This window comes from Cheilinus undulatus, linkage group 23, assembly GCF_018320785.1.
Source record: "Cheilinus undulatus linkage group 23, ASM1832078v1, whole genome shotgun sequence".
Lineage (NCBI taxonomy): Eukaryota > Metazoa > Chordata > Actinopteri > Labriformes > Labridae > Cheilinus > Cheilinus undulatus.
This window is the reverse complement of record NC_054887.1, coordinates 24391830-24416411: the sequence shown is the minus strand read 5'-3', so window position 1 is coordinate 24416411 and position 24582 is coordinate 24391830. Positions and strand designations below refer to the sequence as shown.

General features: G+C 41.0%; 1 protein-coding gene across 9 annotated transcripts in view; it reads left to right on the top strand.

The window, feature by feature from the left end:
* The window catches only part of magi2a (membrane associated guanylate kinase, WW and PDZ domain containing 2a), a 416404-nt gene that overhangs the window by 326787 nt on the left and 65035 nt on the right, over window positions 1–24582 (top strand). For all 9 annotated transcript variants that reach the window (XR_005991556.1, XR_005991555.1, XM_041780617.1 and 6 more), the window contains exons 9-10: window positions 3323–3505; window positions 16199–16882. Coding sequence is in view for 7 of the 9 variants with exons in the window: in XM_041780617.1 (XP_041636551.1) it covers window positions 3323–3505; window positions 16199–16882 (867 nt within the window). In the remaining 2 variants the exon portion in view is untranslated. The remainder of the gene's footprint in view (window positions 1–3322; window positions 3506–16198; window positions 16883–24582) is intronic.

The window sequence follows — 24582 nt, the reverse complement described above, 5'->3', positions numbered from 1 at the left end:
GATTGGATAGGAAAGGATAGGATAGGATAAAATAGGATAGGATAGGGAAGGATAGGATAGGATAGGATAGGATTTTATGCGATAGGATAGGATAGGATAGGAAAGGATAGGATAGGATGGCATAGGATATAATAGGATAGGATAGGATAGGATAGGATAGGATAGGATAGGAAAGGATGGGATGGGAAGGGATAGGATAGGATAGGATAGGATTGGATGTGATAGGATAGGATAGGATTGGATAGTAAAGGATTGGATAGGATGGCATAGGATATAATAGGATAGGATAGGAAAGGATGGGATGGGATGGGAAAGGATAGGATAGGATAGGATAGGATAGGATAGGAAGGGATAGGATAGGATAGGATAGGATAGGGTAGGATAGGATAGGATAGGATTGGATAGGAAAGGATGGAATGGGATGGCATAGGATATAATAGGATAGGATAGGATAGGATAGGATAGGATGGGATGGGATGGCATAGGATAGGATAGGATAGGATAGGAAAGGATAGGATAGGATAGGATAGGAAAGGATAGGAAATGATTGGATGCGATAGGATAGGATAGGATTGGATAGGAAAGGATGAGATAGGATGGCATAGGATATAAAAGGATAGGATAGGAAAGGATGGGATGGGAAGGGATAGGATAGGATAGGATAGGATAGGATAGGATTGGATGCAATAGGATAGGATACGATAGGATTGGATAGGAAAGGATGGAATGGGATGGCATAGGATATAATAGGATAGGATAGGATAGGATAGGATAGGATGGGATGGGATGGCATAGGATAGGATAGGAAAGGATGGAATGGGATGGCATAGGATATAATAGGATAGGATAGGAAAGGATAGGATAAGATAGGATAGGACAGGATTAGATTGGAATGGATTGGATAGGATTTAATAGGATAGGATAGGATAGGATTGGATAGTAAAGGATGGGATGGGATGGGATGGGATATAATAGGATAGGATAGGATTGGGCTCCATTCCTGCATAAATTTTGTTGTCTCCATAGGTGCAGTGATATATACAAACAAAAAAGGCAAAAATCAAATTTCCAAACACCACAGAGTGAAGCACTGACCCACACAACAGAGATTTATGCCCATTACTTATATTACACATGTGTAATATTTACTCACAATTAGGGAAATGTTTAGAGCTTAAGATTATGGATAGCCTACATTGTGATGATTTTATATACAAATCAAGATTAGTTCACGGGGTCATTTTGTAAATAGTAGTGATGCACAGATCAAATAGGGCATCACTACTTGCAACCAGGCAAGATCAACAACAAAATAACACTAAAAAGTAACAAAATCACAGCAGCCTTACATTAGAAGTTGCATCTAACCTTTTCTCTTCAAGCTCTTTGTGTGCTCACAATAAAATCACAGTTAACTTCAGTGTGCATGATTTCTTCTGTATCTGCATGTTCATGCAATCAGCCAGCACTGAGGTGGGCTGCACACAGAGAGTCCTGTTTATCCTGGGAGAAATTCTTTATAAGGGAGGTTTAATAATGTGTCATGCCTTTATGCAAAAATGTTGATTTTTAATTATTTTAGTCAACCACACAGGTATAACACACCGGAAATTTGGATTCTATAAAACTTGAGAAATTAGAAGATATGCAGCGCAGATACTCCATTTTTCTTTCTTTTTTAGGAAGTTGTCCCAGTGCTTTTATTTTAAATACACAAATGTAACTTCTTTGTAGACATACACATAGAAAAATAAGAATAGGGTTTATATAGTCAGGGCTGATGGTGCATTTTCACTGTTGCAGCTTTATGTCACTGTATTTGTGTTTCCTCAAGAGTCTCAGACATGCAGCAGGAGCAGCATCAGTGTTACGTTTAATCTGATAATAAACCATGCCGGCTGTATAAATAGTGAACATGTGGGTTTAAATGTGATTCACTGTTTTGTTTAATGACTGGTTTGTTGCTGCCTGATTCCAGTGCCACCTCTCCAGCAGCAGTAGGATGCTCTGCTAGACAAAAAAAAACTGTCTGGACTGGTGAAGTGGAGGTTTGTTGCCATAGTAACGTAGTAGTCCACAAGTCGAGAGCCTGTCTCCGTGGTTACACTGCTGTGTACACACCAGTGAGGCTCTTTCTCTCCTCCTTTTCCCACCTTTCTATCAATTCCTCTTTCTCTTTCCCCAAACTTTCAAACGCCAGTGGAGGATGCCAGACCCTGCTCCACCTTACCCCGACCCCCCCGCACCCCCCTCGTTCAGGTGGGCCCGCTGCCCGAGCGCTGCCACAGCCTGGGCGACCTCTCCCGCTCCCCTACTCAGGTTCGCAGGGCGGCCGCGTATACCACATCGTCCTCCGCCAACGTCTCGCCGCTGCGGCGCGTTCTGACCCGGCGGATGAACATGTGCCCCCACCAGCAGCAGCACCACAAGCACCAGCAGCCGCTTCACACCTCCGCCTGCACCGTGGTGCTAGAGCAGCCCGTTTGTAGCCCCGTCTCCCTGTGGCACGTTGTCAGTAAGTAGGCCGAAGGAGGCCGACTGCCACTCTCATGGCTGCCCGCGCTCATTTGACTTACTGTAAGCATGCTAGCTCGCAAAGCAAGCTTCCCCTTCAGGCAGCCGAGGGATTTATGTGATGAGCGTGTACCATGACATGTCTTATTGGCTGGCACAAGCAGGCAGAGAGTGTAATCACCGAGTCTGTGTCTGAACCAGCGACGGCAAACAATGTATGTAAACTAACACGCTAGCCACGTCTCGTCTCCGTGGTTAGCTGGAAAGATTGGAGACTTTGAAAAGTGTGACTAAGCTTGTTGGCTGAGATCCTCTCATTCCTGCACACGAGGCCCCTCCTGCAGCTCTCCCTCCTGCAGACATCTCCCAGCATTCCCTCCTGCAGAAAAATCCCCATTCTTCCCCCTAACCCTGTCGAACATCTTCTGGAGGAACTTTCCCCTGATTGACGGCATGTCATCTGCTGAATTTTTACAACTTGGGATGGGAGTGAAGACCAGATCCCAGCATGGGAGGAGGGATAAATTTAGCACATTTGAGTGAAGCAGGAGTTTTTCCTAGCACGGGAGCCAAACCATTGAATCACACCTGCACCTTTGAGCACCACAGACCCACCTCTGTCCAATCTAACATCAAACCCTGCCAGTTCTCCTGTGGCTACACCTTTATCTTCCTGGATACGCTTTACCCATGCTCCCACCCCGCGAGCTCCGCCCACACCAGCTTTAAAAACCCCTTTAAATGTCTGCAAAGAAACCTGCACTGTTTTGCATTCACTCAATTTGTGTAATTCCACGTCCTTTTACAGAGAAGCCACTGTTCACACGGGACCCCACGCAGCTGAAAGGCAGTTTCCTGTCCACATCACTCCAAAAGAGCAACATGGGATTCGGCTTCACCATAATCGGAGGCGACGAGCCTGACGAGTTCCTCCAGGTCAAGAGCGTTATCCCGGATGGGCCCGCTGCAGCTGATGGGAAAATGGCCACAGGTAAGCCTCAGGCATGGATACACAAACGCAACCTGAGACTTGTGATCAAAAAAAGTTTATTTTTCATTACTTTTATTAAAGCAGAGACACCTGGCAGGATAAAGTACAAAGAGCCACGGTGGAAAAGAGTTTGTTAATAACCTTCACAGGTAGAGGCATAGATAACAACTCAAAAGGCACAAAAGAAACTTTTAATTGCTTTTTTGAATGGTGACATTCCTCTTTAAAATGCTGGTATGTCAGATGATACTCGATTAGGTGTAACAAAAACAGGATTCAAAACACAGAGATTTGTCAATTTTGTTATTTTCTGTAGAATTGAATTCCTGCAATGTCTGCATCATTTATCACCCATCTCAAAAAATAACAGTAAGCAAGTTTTAAAGGCGAAGTTTTACCATATTCCTCCTTTTTAACCTTTTATGACCTACCATAGAATAACCACCAGCGAATATCTTTACATTTTTACATGATGTAATGCCATTTTTTTGAGTATTTGAATTTGCTATACATCAACACGACCCTAAGTACCCAAATTTTAATAATATGTATGTGATAAGTCTATAGAAACTACGTAAATTGCTCAAAAGTGCAAAAAAAAAACAAGACAAATGAAAAGCGTTTTCTTTTTAACACATTTTCCTACTTACAGACATGTCATCCCACAAAATTGTGATAGTAAAAAGTTGTACAAGATCATTTCAGACCTCAAAAAATATTTTGAGTGTTTTCATAACTTAATTTTTTAAATACACTCATCTTTATAAACTGTGGCAAAAACAAAATAAAATGAAATTGTGCTCAATTTGCAAAAAAGACAGTAGTGCAGTTAAATCTCCAAGTGTGCCAGATACTTTTTGAGCATGCACACGTAAGGCGGGCTAAACAGCTCTGGTGTGAATGCGCCCTCAGTAGCCGACTGGACGAAAATTCTGTCTGTCACAATTATTATAGGCCAATCAGAACAACAAGACAAAATAAGGTAGTAGACATGCAGTAACCTGAGCTCAATACCATATTTTCTGAAAAGTGGAGCTTCAATGTGAATGAAGTTCATGCAAAACATGCAAAAACATCTTTCCTGCCAAGTCAAGCTTTAGGTGTGACTCTGTGCTCTTGTTTTAATAAAGAAATGTGGTCCAGTTCTGGTTAAACTGATGCCAAACTATAGTGATATCCAAAGTAATCGCTACCACAGCAGCAGCTATTCGAAAACCGGCAAACTCCATCTGTAATGAGTGAAAACTTATGCTGAAGCAGGTAGGTAGAAGAATGAAAACACCTTTTCCCTCACGAAAAGCTTTTAGTGTTGCTCTTTGCTTCTTTTTGTATAAAGAAATGTGGTTCAGTCATGATTTTACTGCCACTATACTTTAGCTACACCTAAGCTAACTGCTACATCACTGGGTTCCAGTTGCTACATTGCATTCAGCTCAAAATAGAACTTAACTCCCACCACTAGGTACCGCCTTATTCTCCTGAAATGACGCTGGTTGGCCAGAACTGTTTTTGTTTCGGCACAAGATAAAAGTCCTTGTGATTTTATCACAGAATCATCATTGTTGTCTGGACTTTGATAAGACATTTTTGTAAACTAGGGCAATTCAACCACTGTTTTCAGTTTCTATTGTTAACAGCTTTATAATGTCCAAAACTTTATGATCCTGAGATTTTTGAGTGCAGTAGTCCAAGTTTACAAGTTAATCTTGGAAATTTAAAGCTTTTTCTCGCAAATTTATGACTTTTTAAACCTGAAGATTCTAAGTTTGATTTGTACCATTATCATTTTTATTATTATTATTATTATTGTTGTTTTTATTTTTATTGCTAATTTTGGTTATATTGTATTTAAGTATTGTTTGCACATTTTATTTTGTACTTTTTGTTATATATTACAATTTTTTGTCAGTCTCTTGTTGAGCTGTTATAATGACCAAATTTCCCCCAATGGAGGATCAATACAAGTTTATCTTATCATAAATAATGACTCTATAATCTCTAATTTCCTTTTTTTTCTTGTACAACCCAAATTCCCAAAATGTTGGCACATGGTGTAAATGTAACTAAAAACAAAATGCATTTGCAAATCTTATAAACCCATGTAGCTCATAAACAACATCTCAGATGTTGAAACTTAGACATTTTACCATTTCATGAAAATATTAGCTCACTTTCAATTTGAAGGCAGCACCGTATTTCCAAAAAAGTAGGGACAGGGCCATGTTTACCATTGTGTAGCATCCCCTCTTCTTTTAACAACAGTCTGTTAATGTCTTTGAACTGGCTGCTCTACAGTCCTGTGTCTTCTTTGCTATGTTTTTTTTTTTTAATGATGATTTAGTGATTTTGATTCCTCCGACCACAGAACAGTTTTCCATTTTGCCTTAGTCCATTTTAAATTAGCTTTGGCAGGACATGGTACCTATAGTTTCCATAAAGAATTTCAAATGTTGTTTCATGTGACCACAGAACAGTTTTCCATTTTGCTCAGTCCGTTCTAAATGAGAAAACTGCAGTGTTTCTGGATCGTGTTCACACATGGCTTCTTCTTTGCATGATACAGCTTTTACTTAGTCGCTCCTCCAGCTGTTTTTCCATTAGAATAACTTACTTTTCCAGCCTTTTATTGCCCCGTTCCTACGTTTTAGAGACGTGCTGCAGCCATCAGAATCAAAATGAGTTAATATTTCACATTAAATGGTAAAATGTGCATTTACCACATTGTTGTATGTGGCTTCCTGCTTCAGATAAAATGACTAAATGCGCATTCCCATTGTTAGCTTGTAACAGTATGCACATTTGGCATACATTCAATGCATGTGTTTTTGCAGGTGCAACTTTCTGAGCCAGCATTGCACAGCCTCAGCTCTCCATTCATGCGTATTTGCATGCACATGCTTGTGCACATGAAGAGCAGAGATCTGCTCCCTCCATTAATCATAACAGAGACTTTATGAGCACCATAACTCCTGTCTGTGGCCACATGGGGGAGGAACTGCAGCACAGATACACACACTCTGGGACGGAGCAGCTGTATTAAAGGTCAAGGGAATAGAGCGTGCAGGTTTGTCGGTATGCAATGATGCTTCTATCTGTGTATGCTGGAGCAAATGTGGGGCTCATAGTGGTCATTCATCATGCATAGATTAAGCTAGTCGTGGCTTTAGCTCTGCAGAAAAGCTAGTACAAAACACTTCTGTGTTGTAGATTGTTAACAGGCCTATTTCAGAGCACTCAGTCATAAAGTAATGTCTACTTTTTGTAAATGTTGCTGCAGCAGTCTAAAATAGATCCCCTGATGACTAATAAAGCTTGTCCTGACAATACCGCATATAAAACATTTCCCCCTCCTTCCCCTTTCTTTTAGTATTCCCCTCCATCTTTCATGTATTCTTTCCCCAGAAATAACTGACAAATCCCTCTCACATCTTTCCTATCCCGTTTCTATCTCTTTCTCTCCTCTCCACCACTTCTTCCTCCCTTCAGCTCTTCTCCATCTCTATCTCAGCGCTCATCCTCCCCCCACCTCCCCTGCCAGACTTTGTGTCCTACTTCTGCAGCAACAGAGCGAGCTCCATCACAGTAACTCACAGATGAAATCCAGGCCTGCGGAGGTGTGAAATTCCCAATTCCAGATAGATAATTTGTGCAGTTCTCTCCTCGTGACCCCTCTTGGCTGCCTTCACTACATGCTAACACAGCAAGGGAAACATGTTCAAGCACGTAATGTAAAGATTTGCTGGAATCTCTGCTTTCTTTGTTTTATCAGCCGAGATATTCTGGGGTTTCTGTGAATACAGAGATATAAGAGACATTTGCTTGAAATAGGGAGACTTAGATTTGATACCAAAGGCAACATTTAATTTAAAATTAAGTGGGTTTGTTTAAACAGTGTGGTACAAACTGGAGAGTTTTATTGCCTCAGCAGCGTTGGTAATTGCACTGAGCTTTATCCATGTACTAAAGTTTATTCTTTCCTCACAGGATAAACTACAAAGACATTTATATTTTTACTCATTGTCATAACTCACAGACACTGTTGTTACATGAACAAGTCCTTAAGGTTTGGCTTAGCTTTGTGCTGTTACTGCAGTTTCTTTGAATGTCTCAGCTTGAAACAAGAAAGATTTTTGGTGCCATGATATAATTAAGGGTTATTCTTTAAAGGCAAATTTAAACAAAAAGATGTTGGCTACAATAGAGCTTAACAATAGGAGATAAAATTTGAATTCCCATTCATTTTCTCCAAAGCTAAATTTATTTTCTGCCATAATGTTATAACCATGGCTGCCCTTAAGTGGAGATTAGGGGGAAGCTTTCTGGGGCCCGTGGAGGTCAGCAAAATCATGGTCCCATGTATCGTTAAGCTGTGATAGCCTTATTTTATCTTTAACCTGAAGAATAACCACTCTTATCAAAGCAACAAAAAATTAGTTTGATGTGTTTATTCTTTGGTACAAAATAACCTTCTTAAAAATGTAAACCCCCTAAAACAGAATTATCTTTTTATTGTTTTTTTTCAGAGTGTAGACAGGTGCAGTGGACTAAATGATTAGGAGAGTAACATTTATCTCATGGCTAGGCCATGTGCACAAACATCAGGATGCTAGAAAGTAAAGTATAAAGAATAATTTTAAAGAATAATGGTTGAAATGGACAAAAAAAATGGGTGAAAAGATGCAAGAATGAGTTGAAATAGTAAAAAGAGGGGGCAAAATTGGATGAAAATTGGACAAACAGTGGCAAAATTAGCAAAAAGTGGCGAAAATGGGATAAAGGTTGCAAAATAGGGTAAAATTTACAAACATGGGTTAAAAGTGGCAAAAAGAAGTTTAAAAATGGGCCAAAAAAGTGGCAAAAATGGGTAAAAAATGGAAAAATTTGATAATGTGGCAAAAAAGTCCCGGATAAATGGATAAAAAAAGAAAGAAAATGAGTTAAAAGTGGCAAAGAAAAGTGGCAAAAATTGGCCAAAATTTGCAAAAGCAGTGGTAAAAAGTAGATTCAATGTGGTAAGAAAAAGAGCTCCAAATAAGTGACAAAATGAAGCAAAAAACTGGGTTAAAAGTGGCAAAAAGAGTGGCAAAAAAGGGCAAAAACAGTTAAAAAAAAAAAAAAAGAAAAAGAAAAAGGAAGTAGCAAAAATCTGTAGAAAAGTTGGGAAATAGGTTCAAAGTAGCACAGATAAATAATTTCAAACATCAGAACCCAAAAATATCTTGACAAACTCTTAGTCAAGACGCTAGCACCAATGCTACTGGTCCAACTCACATGACAACGTGAAAAAAGCTGCACATCATGGCCCCATCTGAAGAAATTCAAGAACAATTGAGAAATAAAGGCATTGACATCTAATAGTCTGGAAAGGGTTATAGAACCATCCCTAAGGCTTTGGGACTCCAGCGAACAACTGTGAGAGCCGTTATCCACAAATGGAGAAACCTTGGTGGAAGTGGTGAACCTTCCCAGGAGTGGCTGGACTAACAAAGTTACGCCTAGAAGGCATCCACAACTCATCCAGGAGGTCACAAAAGAACCCAGAACAACAGAAAGACCTGCAGGCCTCGCTTTACTCAGTGAAGGTCAGCATTCATGATTCAGCAATAAGAAAGAGGCTGGGCAAAAATGGCATCCATGGGAGAGTTCCAAGGCTGAAACCCCCGCTGAGAAAAAGAACACAAAGGCTCATCTCAAATTTGGCAACAAAACATCCTAAAGATTCTCAAGACTTTGGGAATATATTCTGTGGACTGACAAGACAGAAGTTGAGCTTTTTGGAAGGTGGTGTTCCATTGCATCTGATGTAAAACTAACACATTTCATAAAACCCCGGTAACCAGCATAATAATGTAGATGGTAAATGGTGTGCTTTCTGTCAAAAGGTGTTTTCAGTCCTGAATACTTAGACAGTCATGGGAACAGTTTAATGTTGCATAACAGACAATAAACTCACCCCACTCTCTTCACTTTTTCTGATGTTTTCCTGGTTTAGAAAAGGCTTAAATGAGACATACGTCTCCAAACCATGCCTAATCACCCTTTTAATGTAGTCTCACTCCTGCTGCTTAAGCACGTCAAAAATATCCAAAGCTTGACAGCCCTGCTGGGCCAACTTAGTCCATTCTACTTCCACTTTCTATCATTAGAGGTGTTTTTTAGTTTCGTCTCTAAATTTTTTAGACGGTATCATCATTATTTTAAAAACACCTGCCTGTCTGACATGAACATGGTGCATTCTGGGTGACATGTTACCCTATTTTGGTCTGAGACACTCTCACAAACAAATCTGGGCACCCTGCTGAGAACATAACCCGCTGTGTTATCGCGGCCTCGTCTCGGCAGGGCCACCGAGACCTTGCGTTATGTCGACAGCATCTTAAACACAATCATTATCTGTGGATGAATATGTCATAAAGAATATGCAAGGATGGCACAGTGAAAGATGAATTTTCAGCGTGGGCCTTGGGACCTGAGAGTGCAGTGTTTACTGTTAAGGTCAGTGTGATTTAAAATATACAAGGGACAAACAGGAGGCGAAATAATAGATGGAGAGAGGGCTATTTGGCGGCCATGAGTGTGTTTTTGTCTCTCTTCATGCTGTTTACTCGTCTATTTGGCTGCACTTGAGTGCACCCCTGTGTTTGAGACCATATGTGATTATCAAGGGTCATTTTAAATAAAAATACACCTTTTTCTCTGGGGCTGAGAGCTTGTTATTGATTCAGGTAATGTTGAGGGAGTAGATATCATTCTGACATTATTTTTAAGTTTGAGTAAAATATTATTTAGTTTTCAGGGCTATGTTTAACAAACTTCACCATGAAGATACTTTTCATGCCAACTATAACTACAGTCTGGTGGTTATTTGCCTCTGTGAGGTACACACGGACTGTGAGAGTGCAGCGGCAGGTCAAGATGGATAGCTGGGGGTTTTTTCCTGATGTGATTAGTAGAAATCTGCTTTCTTTAACAGGATATGTGTGATTATGGATTTCAGAGCTATTAACATGTATTCATCAGCACTCATTAGAGTCTGACATGTTTATACAGAGATCATCTTCCAAAGGAAGCACTGGATGGATCTAGATCTGTAACTGGAACTCAGCAAACACTATATGGCTGAAAGTAGCCATGCAGTCTCCATATGCAAACATTTGTGATGCAAAATGGGTCTGAAGATCTCAGTGACTTCAGTCATAGTACTGTGATGGTGCCACCTTTGCAGTAAGACGGTTTGTGAAATTTATCCCTGCTGGGTTTTTCTCAGTCAGCTATAAGTGATATTATTGGAAAGTAGAAGAGTTTAGGAACAACAGCAACTCCGCCACGAAACCAGACACAACCAGTGCGGGCCAAATATCTCCAATTTTTCTGATCATGTCGGGTTCCCTTTAATGCTTCAGCACACCAAGACATTTTGGGCAATGCTATGCTTCCAACTTTGTGGCAACAGTGTGGCATTTTTCTATTCCAACATGACTGTGCCCCAGTGCACAAAGTGAGGACTATAAAGGCATGTTTTGATGAGTTTGGTGTGGAAGAACTTGACTGGCCCCAACAAAGCTATGACCGCAACCCCACTGAGCACCTTTGGGATGAAATAGAATGGACATTGCAAGCCAGGCCTTTTTGGTCCAACATCAATGCCTGACCTCATAAATGCTCTACAGAATGAATGGGAACAAATTCCCACCAAAGCAGAATTTTGTGGAAGCTTTCCAAGAAGCATGGAGGCTTTTATAGCTGCAAAAGAGGGGCAACTCTATATTAAAGTACATTTTTTTGAAAGCAGTAATATTACAGTCTTTGTTGGTGTAATGGCCAGGGAGCCAAATACTTTTGTCCAGATAGTGTATACCTTGTTTTTGATGCCACTTGAAGCACAAGCCCCAGGCAGTGAAACATCCTTAAGGTTTAAAACACATAAGAAAAAATTAACTAACACATCATTTCGGCTGAACAAGATGTTTGCTTTTGCTCGTTTTATGTAATTAATGCTGGGTAGTTTTAACATTTAGGGCCGGATCTACTAAAGGTTTGCATGTATAAAAACGTGTGCAACCTCATTGCACACGCAAAAGAATGTACAACTGATTTACTAACAGTGCGCACTAGGGTTTGCGTCTTTCAAAGGTGCAAAATAGCATGTCTGCATCCACTTAGTACATTTGCCGTCATGAATGTGCAATATGGGGCGTTTACACACAATTTTGCACGTGCTGGGAGGAGAAAATGTAAAATATGTTATTTAAGCACACCCAAAGTGATTTATTAAACCTGAAAGCAATTTTGCTCATAGAAACTGCGTCTATGTTTAACACGTCTCAAAGGGAGGTGCAAACAGTTTGTATGTGTAATTGCACACACATGGCTGTGGTTATTGTGGCAAGAAGGAGACATCGAAACGATGAAAGAAGATGCAGAGAACGCATTTTTCACCCTCGTGTGAACATTACCTGCAATGACAAAACGCCTTGGAATTTTTTTTGCATCTTGGTCATTCCAGAGTACGGTGGCTATTACAGCTGGGATCTCCCAATCCCATTTTTCTGATGTTCTGTGTGAAGTCCTGGATGCCATGTTGCGCCGGATGGCCAGGTTTATTAGGTTTCCACACATTTGGGACTCCTTGAATGAGACCAAACAGGGCTTCTTTGCTGTAGCTCATTTAAGTGTTTATTGGCTTCATCCACCAACACCTGTAATTCTGTAGGGTCGAATTTCAATTTGCGCTTTCGGCTCTCCAAACTCGCCATGCTGCAAACCATGAAACACGCAAAACTCTCATTTAAATAGGCCTGTCTCCAACACGTTTGCACCTGTTGTCATTTACCCTAATCACTCTTGCGCTAATCACTCTTGGTAAATCACCTGCAAACCACGGTCCAACCCCAAACGCAAAATTCTAGATTGCGCACGCAAATCAGTACACGCAAATTGGGATCTTAGTAGATCTGGCCCTTAAGCCCTTAAATTTTACTTATATTAAAGGGGACAAAATAGACCCCTTCAAGACAAGTTTATATTGGTCTCAGAGGTCCCCAAAACATGCCCGTGAAGTTTGTTGCTGAAACGGCACTCCAGTATTGGATTTTTGCATGCCTAAAAACCCCTCTGTCTCAGCCCTGCTCAAAATTAGCTGCTCCTGTGTCTGTGGCTTTAAATGTTAATGAGCTGTCTGACTCCGCCCCAGACTCCGCCCATCTCAGGAGATGGATGTGGCTTACTGGATCTAGCTGTCCTGATCTTCCTCTCAACTGCCAGCTGAGAGAAGGGAAGGGCCAACTGAACCTGGGGGCGGGGCTTACTCCCCTCATGACATCATGAGGGGAAAATCTGAGAATGGCTTGTTTCAGCACACATTTTCTGAAAGGTGTAGAAAGAGAGTGGGGGAAGGAATGGATTTTTTTTTACTCTTGTGGGGATTGTGGACAGGCTTTCTGTTAGAAAAGTCTGAAAAAGTGTTTTTTGCATAATATGACCTTTAAAAAGGGTTTTCCTTTATTTGCTTCATGCTCTCATAGTTCACTTAAATGTTCTACCTTTGATGAGGAAAATTAGTACATTTTGGATCATTGAAAAGCCAATACCACACTGAAAAAAAACAGTTTATTCTTATGGTTGGTGGTGGAAGTAACCGACCCAGCACATTTGAGTATGTATTGTAAGACCATCAAGCTTCACATAATGACTTTTCTGTTTCTGTATAACAAGTCAGTGTCATCCATCTGCATCTCCCTTCCTTGGTCATAAAGTCTGAGATGATCCGTGGGCACAACGAGGGCAGCGCGAGGTCTCTACACCTCCATTTGTTTTCTTCAAGCATGCTCTGCTATTGATTCTGACACCGGCGCTCAAGGCAAATGTCGTCCGCGTTTACCCAGATTAATTAAAAAGTCCCTCACGTCGCACTGCCTCTAGGTGTGAGCTGGCTCTCAACACCTGCTTGAAAACCTGGAAAGCATTTCCCTACAACACAGTTTACAAGGAGACGACATTTAAGTGATATCTTTACTTTGATTTACCTCGGCTTTTGTTTGGAAGAGGAGGTAACAGCTCGGCTCCACTTCAATAATCAAATCGGGAAATCAATGCCATGTTGCTTTAGAAAAAGCGTCATTGACTCGGCCATTAGCGCCATTATGGTTTCCCGCTCACGTTGTGGGAGAATTGGACAGGATGGAGCTGCTGGTTAGCACGGCGAGGGCCAATCAGCGCAGCACATGCTCTGCTTTTTAATGATGACGGATCTTTGTCTGCTCCCTCTGAATGCATATTCTCTCTGCCCTCTCTCACAACAACTCTGCCTGCAATTACAAATTAATTGTTTTCATTACCAACTCAGGTAATGCTGTTTGTCAGACTTTAAAATGGATTGGGCCTTGTTTTCAGTGCCTGTAGGGCTGAGTGCAAACACTATATTTAGCAATCTGGTTGGGACAGAGATAAGCTGGGATGTGGAGCACTTTTGTGCGGGAACATTTAATTGTCAGCTGCATTTTTATCTACAGCAGGCAGTATATTGCAGCACATGGCCCCATAAATGGCAAACATTTTAGCCACTTGTCATCAGCAGTATTTTACACATGAAAGGCAGATAAGGCGCTATCTATGGTGTTATGAATCCACAGGAATGGTTTATGGCTAAAAAAGTGCTGATGTACTGTAGAGCTGATATGGCACTAGAACAGCTGCAAGGAGCACTAGCACTCATTCAGGGGTTTTTTTAATTTTTTTTACTGGCATCACTGGAAAAGTAAACGTGCACCCATATGCATATTCTAATTCTTAGATTAGAGGAGATCTTCTACAGCTGCTGCTATAAAGATTTGAACCCCGGGCGCTTTTAAGTGCGGCAAACAACCATTAATTTGTTGGCATCCCTTCAATAAAAGTCCTTAAGAAAAGGGGCTACTATACATCATCATAACTGTCTCTCTTATCCATGATATCCTCCATTTCAGTCGCACATCATCATCCTTCCAATATCTATCTTTATCTCTCATTTCTGCAGCCAAAACACTGTCTTCACTGTTCGTCCTGCTCTATTTCATGGGGCTACAAATTTCAACGTCCAAGCTATAATTACCAATGCAATATCATTTCCTTCCTGTTAAAAACATCTGCATTAACTTCCTGTTAATGTAGTCAGTTTATAATAAAAACAATCAGAGCTACTCCACATCTTATCTATGGGGCAAATCACATTAATGCAAGAAGGTGGGAAGTGGAAATATACCTGCTGTTTCACCTTGTGATTGCATACATATATGACACCCATGAGAGCTGTAAATATACCTGCCATTATTCAATGTGTTTCACCGGATTTCACCACTAGAGGGAGCACTAGAGACCTCAACTACCAGATGTGTGGGATGTAAACTGAAGAAATGGCAACACTTTTGGGGTTACTATAATGTCAATTCTGAGAACAAAACAAACATAGTAATAATATCAGTAATAAATAGTAATAAGAGAACAGCTCAAACTAATGACTGGTCATCAGAACACACCATCTGCTTTATGTTTCCACACATAACTATAACACTCCCGATGTATCAAGTTAATTGGTGATCATGTTATCTGGTGACTTTCAGCTTAGCTCGGAGATGTTGTCATAAAGGGTTTTTGCAATGTACACTATGTGGACAAAAGTATTTGGTAGCCTGTCCATTACACCGACAGGGACTGTAATGACAATGCATTTGATTACATCTACGCTAATATGGATTTGCCCCCTGTTGCAGCTATAACAGCCTCCACTCTTCTGGGAAGGCTTTCCACAAGATTTTGGAGTGTTTTTGTGGGAATTTGGGCCCATTCATTCTGTAGAGCAGTGTTACTCAACCCTGCTCAACCAAAGAGCCAAATTCTTTGAAAACACCTTTGCAAGAGCCACGATCTAAGTGGTGAAAAAATGGGTTAAGGTTAACCTTGCAATGCAGATGGATACGCCCTTTTCCGTGTTTCTCACTGGCGAATCCATCTTGCAAAGCTCCCGTCTGAACCGTTCAGGCCCGGTTAGAAAGTGACAGGACCAGTCAGCGAAGGGCAGTGCTTTAGGGCGCGGCGGAGTTGTGACATAAGCAAGCAGCAACAAAAGGCCAGTGCCGTTATGGTGGTACACATTAGCACTTGATGAAATTTCTTTGTTTGAAGAAGGACAAAGAACAGCATTGAGGAGTTTTCTTTTCAAAAACGACATAAGTCATGTATTGACATGTCTACAGTTGCCATGGTTCGCGTTATGCAGTTCTCTATGGATTTAATCCTCAGTAGCGGCTACGTCAGGTGTTTTGTTGCTCTGATTGGCCCTGAAGATGTGACAGTCAGAACGTTCATCCAATCACCCTCTTAGGTGAAAAAAAAAGATTGGCGAAAAGTGACTAAAAATGGGGAGAAAAAGTGGCAGCAGTGGGTGAGAAGTGACAACTTGATTTGTTTGTGGTTCTTTAGGTTCTTTCAAGAGCATCAATCAAGTCCAGTTGCCCCCCAGTGGAACAAGCTTTGGATAACAAACCCAAAGATATGATGATATATGTTTTTAGGCCATAATTAATATAGTTAGACATAATTTGCTTCTCAAACACTCACTAAAAACTTTTAGTTTTCTATTGCTTCTTTATAAACTCCCACAGATTGTCCATTCTAACTGGCTCTTATGTTTCCAATTGTCTTTCCTGTTATCCCCAGGTGATGTCATCGTCTACATCAATGATTTGTGCGTCCTAGGCACTACTCATGCCGATGTGGTAAAACTCTTCCAATCAGTCCCAATCGGCCAGAGTGTTACCCTCGTCTTGTGTCGTGGCTACCCTCTGCCCTACGACCCAGAGGAGGCCGGAAATACCAACAACAACACCACCACCACCATCATCTCCCCGCTGGGCATCATGGAGCAGCGGCCCATCATGGTGAACGGCAGAACCGGCTACGACAACTACCTGGACTATCTATCCCGCACAGCACGCTATGTCAATGACCCCAACCAGGACCAGGTCAACGCCCAGCAGCAGCTGCTCACCCCTCATCCGGGTGACACCCACTTGGACGGCTCGCTTCCTCCCACTACTGGAACTACACCTCCTGACAGCGTCTCCATGGCGTCTTCAGGGGCGACCCAAGGGGAACTATTTACCTTGACCATGGTGAAAGGAGTGGATGGTTTTGGATTCACCATCGCGGACAGTTCTACGGGCCAGCGAGTCAAACAGGTGCTGGAGCCTAAGGGCTGTCCCGGCCTGTGTGAGGGCGACCTCATTGTGGAAATTAACAAGCAACCGGTGCAGGGATTCACGCACACGCAGGTGGTGGAGCTTCTTAAGGAGTGTGCGGTTGGAGCGGAGACCTGCCTGGTGGTTCAGAGAGGTGGAACAGGTAAGAGCAATCCCTGAGGGTTGGAATGGTTTTAAGGTTGTCAGCTCAAGATGAGTGTTACTCCTTCTTTATCTTTCTAGCATCAGCTGCCCAGCGCTACATCTGTTAGAGCTGTTAGGATACCAACACATGTGTGATACATGTCTCTGATAGGCCAGCAGAAGGGTCAGGACTGGACGAATATTCCAGGAAATGATGTCTTCTTTGCTGCATCAAAGCACTAGCCTACATAGTAATTTGCAGAATACAATGAATGTATTATGGCTGTCATCTAGAGTTATTGTCTTTCCCTCAGACCCAGAAGCATCCATATGCACAACAATCTATCCACACCACACTCTGCAGAGCTGAGCACACCTTCTCTGGTCAGTTCTCATGTTTCCATTGCGCTTAACGTAGTCTGTCTTAGGACATCCCAGAAGTGCCACTTTACTCTTTTCCACTTTGAATACGCACCAAGTCTATTTTCCAGGGTTCTTCCAAATCCTAAACAGACTTCAGAGGGCTTGGTTTAGATATTTCTTAAAACTTGAGATGAGACAAAGCAGCAATGCAGGGTGACAAAAAAATTGTTAAAGTAAATGATAAGTGACATAAAATGTTGCAAAATGGTCAGATAAATTGGTGAAAAGGGGTTAAAAAGTGACAAAAAATGGTTAGAAGAGGCACAAATGAGATAGAAGTAGAAAAAATGGGATGCTACAATGCAGAATTAGGTAAAATAGGTGGCAAAATTGTAAAAGGGGGTTAAAAGTGGCAAAAGTATCAAAAATAAGTTAAAAAAGGTTGCAAAAATGGCAACTAGCGTACTGAGAGGGGGCTAACGTACTGAAAAGGTGGTAAAAAGTTGCAGAAATGCTTTGAAAGAGGCACAGATGAGATAAAACTGGAAAATGTTGCATAAAGGGCCAGATAAAATTCTGAAAAGGGGTTAAAAAGTTGGGGAAATGGTTAAAACGTATCCAAAAATCGGTTCAAAGTTACCAAAATGTTGCAAAAATGGCCAGATAAAGTTTTGTAAAGGGGTTAAAAATTTGCAACAATGGTTTTAGAGAGGCACAAATGAGATTAAAGTGACAAAAATGTTGCAAAGAGGGGGCTTACGTCCTGAAAAGGTGTATCAAAGTGGTAAAAATGGTAAGAAAGAGGCACAAATGAGATAAAACTGACAACAATGTTGGAAAAGGATGCAGATAAAGTCCCGACAAGGTGTTAAAAAGTGGCAAAATTGTTTAAAAGTATCAAAACTTGGATCAAAGTGACAAAAATGTTGCAAAAAGGGCCATATTAAGTCATGGAGAGGTGTTAAAAAGTGGCAAAATTGGTTGGAAAGAGGCACAAATTAGATAAAAGTGACAAAATGTTGCAAAAATTGGCAGATAAAGTCCTGGTAAGGGGTTACAGAGTTGCGAAAATGGGCAAAAAGTGGCAAACATGGGTTTAAAGTGGAAAAAAGCTTTATGAATGAGGGTAACAGTGGGGAAAATTGGTTTAAAAGTAGCACAAATTACTGATTTTCACATCAGAACCCACAGCTTGACAAACTTTCCAGCTCTGGAGCATTTCTACTGTCTACATCACCTTTAGCTGTTGCAGACCAGTAATGTATGCGTGGTGTATTTTAAGAGCTATGTAAACCTCTAACGCAGTCATGTGGTTTCTCAACAAAGGCTAACTGATTCATAGCTCAGGTGCCTTTCCTCGAGAAAAGAGCTTCTCCTCCTTTCTTTAGTACATCTCTCTGCTCTGCTATGTCTTGTCAACACCTCCCTCTGACTGAAGTGCATGCTCTACTTTCACTTTCAGACTTTCTTGTTTTCATCATATCTGCTTCATATGTTTGGCAAATTTGCCTTCTTTTTTAGAGTCCAGAATAAAAGTGTTGGAATCAAAGCATGTCAAAAGTGGCACAGCTTTCCCCCTGAAAGCCCTGGTAGCCTGCAAATGGCTCTAAAGTGCTCTCTCCCCTATGTTTTTCTGAATGTGTGGTCCTCTGACAATCATAATTATGCGCCGCTCTCTGTCGTGAGTCACACACACGGGTTGTGATTTCGCAGAACAACAGGTAGCCGACTGTTTTCATCTCTGCCAGTGTGTGTTTATGTTTCTGAAATGGAAATCTGAAAGAAAGATTCCCCTCCATGTCTTCTTTAAATGTGCGTACAGCTGGAAGAACAGAAGTCTTTTGGATGTTGCTGTGATCCGTCTCTTCTTATTGAGGTGGTGCAGCGTGTGCCAGCGATGACTCAGCCAAAGCTGCGATCCTAAAGATTAAAACGTTAGATTTTAATTAAACTTAGAAGAGCAATAGAGGCTCTTCATCAGCCCAGAAGATCAGATCTGTCTGTGAAACCTTGTCGCTAAACGTTGTTGAACAATTCCCTTTCTTGGAGGTTGTAGCCGTCTTTGATTTATCCTGGCATCCTGTAACTGATGACACGTGAACTTTAGCGCTCGTTCTGAATCCATGGCCAAGCCAGCTGCGTTTGGGAACTGATGCTTTTGCATGGAACTGGTTTGTAGCTCTACATTTGGAGTCTTTGTGTTGTGTAATGTCACATACAAATCCTAATGCCAGCTGCCTGGTGCCACAGACACCGCTGAGACTCCCCCTCAAAGGTCAGCAGCATCCTCTGAATAGATTTATTTCTGTATTAGGCTGCCCATGTCTCAATCACCAACAAACAGGAAGGAGAACATTAGCTTTTAGGATACTTTCAACCCCTAAAAGAGGAGAAAATTGATCATCTGGAGCCTCTACATATATCAACAATGTCTTCTGCTAATATATACCTTCATACAGACATGGGAGAGGTCCAACATTTTGTTCCACCGCCTCAAAAATCTCCAATCTGTCACAGCACAAACATAAAAACACAAGATTCTCAATCTGCATGCAGAGCTAACAGTGGTATGCTCCCACCATCTGGCCGATTTCTCCATGAAGCATTTAAGAAGCATCCCACTGGAGAGAATGGTGGCTTTATTTACATGCTGTGTTTCATTATATTATTCCAAACCTGGATAGGGCTCAGAAAAAGATCTGTGCCACCCAGTCTGATAGAAAGGTAGCATGATGGCATATTGCCAACATGCTGCATGTGTAAGAATAAATGTTTTTTCACTTTTGGGAGTGTTTTTGGGGGAGACTGTTTCATCTATCCATTGCATGGAAAATATAATCTGGGAAACCTCCCAGACAGAGTGTTTGAAAAAGGGCAGGACCTTTCAAATGATTCTCAGGAGGTGATTGGATGAATGTTCTGTCTGTCACATTCATTACAGGCCAATCAGAGCAGCAAGACAAAATGAGGTGGTAGGCCTACACAGCTCCGTTAGTAACCTGAGATCATCAGACAGGTGCTGCCGTAGGAACAGTAAAACTTGTTGGTGGATAAAAGTTATGCTGTGGCAGGTCAGTAGAATTACAAAAACATCTCTGCAAAGAGAAGCTTTCAGTTTCACCCTTGCTTTTGTTTTAATAAAGAAATATGGTCCCGTTCTGATTTATCTGCCACTATAATAAAGCTACATTAGAGCCTATTGCTACACCAGTTGCTATCAGTTTAGTGCAACTAAACCCCGTCCATAGCTACCGCCTCATTCTACTCAAATGGCGCTGATTGGTCAGGTTCGTTTTCAGATCTGGCACAGTCGTGGAGCTTTCAAGATGCTTTGCCTGATGGCAAACATGGAGTCTGGCCAATCCACCTGCCGTGCGAGGTTAGATTTAAAGGTATAACATAACTTTCTGAGTAGATGCTGAGGAAATATTGGACTTTGGCAACGGCCCCTTAAACTAAAACAAAATTCCCTTAACAGTAGCACACTGCCTCACATCCTACCCAGAGTTTGGACCATATGCAGCAGTTTGTCAGAGTGATTTTGATTCAGATGAAGAAATGGAAACGGTTTTTTTTCTTATTTCTTCAATGACTTTAGACATTGGGTTACAGACCTGTAGACCAAGATCTGCTGCTGGATCTTTGAGTTGTTACAAGTAGATCTTACACTGCAAACAGTTAAAGATTGTCAAAATGCAGCTGTGTTAACTTAAAAATCCAAAACAGTTTTGGCTTTATTTTCCAGAGTTGAAAACACTTTTAGTTTTTAAGTTAATGGTAATAGATCACCTTGAGAATTTTTTTTTCATTGTTCTAAAATTATTTAACCATCATTCCTCAATCTGCAGAGTTTTCCCAGCATGCCTTTGCTCATCAGACACTTTTGCACCATGCTTGAAGTTAACCCTGAGTTAGAAAAGTCCCCCCTATGGGGGCAACTTCAATATAGCATGGCTGGAGTGATGAGCATGAAGAAAGAGCACTTCCTGGATAGTTACTGATACTTACAACCGCTCAAGTTAGCCTAGTTTGATGTTTAAAATTAAATTACATGAAAGAGAAAAGTACTACAGTATGTTATTAGAAGTTGGGTTTAAACAGTTGAAAGAAAAGAAAAAGTTCCCACAGCTCAGTTAAGCTTAAAGAAAAGTTAACCCAATGTAAATGTACAGTTGAGTTGATGTAACTGATACCTGCCCCTCTAGCATGCCCTGAGGACTCATAGGCTGCACAAGCTGTTAAATGAAAATGTGTATAATTCTTAAATGTACTTCTTGCTTGCAGGAATTCTTAAATTTGTATTACACTTGAAATGTAAACCTTTTAAAGAATATAATTTTAAACCCAATTCTATGATCATGTGATTTATTTTGTCCCTTTTCTCTCTTTAATAGACTAAAAACTGTCTCCACACAAGATGATCATGGGCAATAATCATGGCTGAAGTTGAAACTTTAACACAGACTTTTTGTGGTTCATGGTCACTGCTTTACACCTTGGCCACCATGGAAATCATAATATTTTAAAACATCTGAAAGTCTTAATAGTTCATAGACCAAGATCAGCTCACAGGTCACATGGATTTGGTCCAGTCGAGTGGCTGAATTACTCAAACTCCCTAACAACAGATTGTCAGTCTTTATGTTAGTTTAGTTTCTGCTCTCGGCACAGCTGTTCTGAAGTAAATCTACAATTTAAATTGATGTGTTTGACCAGCTTTATTACTTAACATATGACCTACAAGATGTTTTTAGTACTCCTCTCACAGTCATTTTGATATGTTGTCAATGTTTGTTGCTTATTCTGCAGGGATGTAGCCACATTTAAAGTGACAGGTGCTGCTTTGTCGTGTTGTTGCTGGCCTTATCTGAAACAAAATCCTGCATGGAATTATGATAATGTCATGACATTTGAACTGGAAGATTGATGTTGTGAATATTTATGCTTCCGGACAAAATCTTCATCTCCCTTTAAACTTGGCACACACTGAAAGATATTTATTTGTCTTTGAAATGTGGGAGATCCCACACATTACATGACATTACATGAGTTAACAGCTGTTCTTGTAGAGTCTCAACAGTATCAACTCTTATAATTCCGAATCTCCCACAGTCAAATGTGGCTTTAGAGTTAACAAGCTAAATGTGGCTAGCCTTTCATACATTTTTCTTCTAATAAAAGCCTGGAAAGTAAGGAGACCAGTTGCTGGACTCTTAGGAGAGGAATTTTGTCCCATTCTTGTCTTGTCTAGCTGCTCAACAGTCCGGATTTTTCATAATGTGCCAAATGTTTTCTATTGGTAAAAGGTCTAGACTACAGCCAGACCAGATGAGCACCCAGACTAATCTACCGTGAAGCCATGCTGACGTGATGGATGTGGTATGTGGTTTAGCATTGTCTAACTGAAATATCCAAGACTTTCCCTGAGAGAGACATTTTCTGGATGGGAGTATATCTCTCTAGCTCTTAAACCTATATATACTTTTCAGCATTGACACTGCCTTTCCAGATGTGTAAGATGCCCACACTATAGGCACTAATGCAACCCCATACCATCAGAGAAGCAGGTTTTTGAACTGTTCCAGGATTACATGCTGGATGGTCCCTCTCTCCTTTAGTCCACAGGATGCAGCATCGGTGGATGCCTGTTTTTGACGCAGAGCTGCCTGAGGGCCCAAAGCCTTATCCCTAGAGATTTTTCCAGATTCTCTGAATCTTTTAATGATATTATGGTCTGTAGATGGTGGGATAGTACAAGTCTATGCAAAATTTACATTGAAGAATTTTGTCTGACAATTTTTAGACCACTTTTTTCCACAGATTTTTTTAACCTCTGCCAATCATCACTTCTAAAAGACTGTCATTTTAAAATGCTCTTTTATACCCAGTAATGTTTCTAAACCTGTTGCCAGTGGTTCTAAAAAACTGCAAAATGCTTGTCCAGCTGTTTTTCATTAGTATCACTTACTTTCCCAGCCTTTTGTTACCCCATTCCTACTTTTTTTGAGATTTTTTGCTGCCATCAAATTCAAAATGGTCTAATGTTTTTCATGAAATGGTAAAACATCAACATCTGCTATGTTGTTTGTGTTCAATTGTGAATAAAATATGAGTTTACAGGATGTGCAAATCATTATGTTGTTTTTGCACAGCGCCCCAACTTTTTTGGAATTGCAGAAACACTTGTGTTGCTGTTGCAAACCAACAAGTTGGTCCATTTCTGACTTCCTAACTTTGCGCCTAACTTTATGCTTTGCATTGACTGTTGTCACCATAGCGGTGTTAGTTGTGCTTCCTCTTTTGGTCAGCTTGCTTCCTGATTGGCTGTTTTTCTGTTCAACATGAGAATCAGCAAAATGTGTGATTTTTGTTTGTAAAAACTAAACTCTTAACAGGACTCACACCACAGGAAAATCTGGCAAGATACTGTTTAGGCTTTTCAAGCCTTCGCTGATTGTGGTTTAAAGGTGGGGCATCAGCCAAAGTCAGCCCGATTATCTTGTACTGTGTACTCCATCTTATACTAAAATTAAATCACTATCTGTGTCAGACTCTGAACACTGGCTGTGAGATATGAGACCCACAAGAATCTCTCTTCCCACCCTACTCCCTGAGAAAAACCAGCTCCAAGCATTTAGTCAAGCTATTACCCATCGTAATAAAACTGTCACCATGCTGCTGGAATGATGTTCCACCTCTTAGCACTCCCTGATTTGGCCCGTTGATTTGGACCACTGGACACTGGCCACACAATCTAATTGAACTGGCTGTTTCTCTTGTTAAGGGCTTGTGCCACCGGCCAGTTTAGCAGCGAGAGAGAGAGGCATCCGACTGATATCAAACACCAAACAACTGTCACGCTCCCGTCTCTGGCACACGCTCCAAATATTTGCCGGTTCAGGGGGGGAGCAAACAGCTCATCACTTTTACTGAAAACACAATCTGAAGCGGAGGATTGAACAAGCACCGAGAGCTGACTAAGTTTAAAAGTATGTGAGTGTGCATATTTCTGCATGAATGGACTCTTTGGAATGACTATCCCGCTTTATTTTGCAGACAGGGCTAACACCTTTCAGTATCTGAGCACACACAGACTTCCACAATTCATCAACACAGTTAGAGCAAGTTTATGGATCTGTTTTTATGCTGATGACACACTAATATCCAACATCAGATTTCACAAATAAATGGGAGGATCACAGATGGCCTTCATCAATTATTACAGATCTCTATTTCTCATATCCAGTCACAAACAGACCGAGAAAAAATTGAGAAGTCATGTAGAAGTGACAGAGAGAAATATTCCAAGAAAGTGAACTGCTGGGTTGGTTGGTTGTTGTCTCTCCTCAGCAGGTC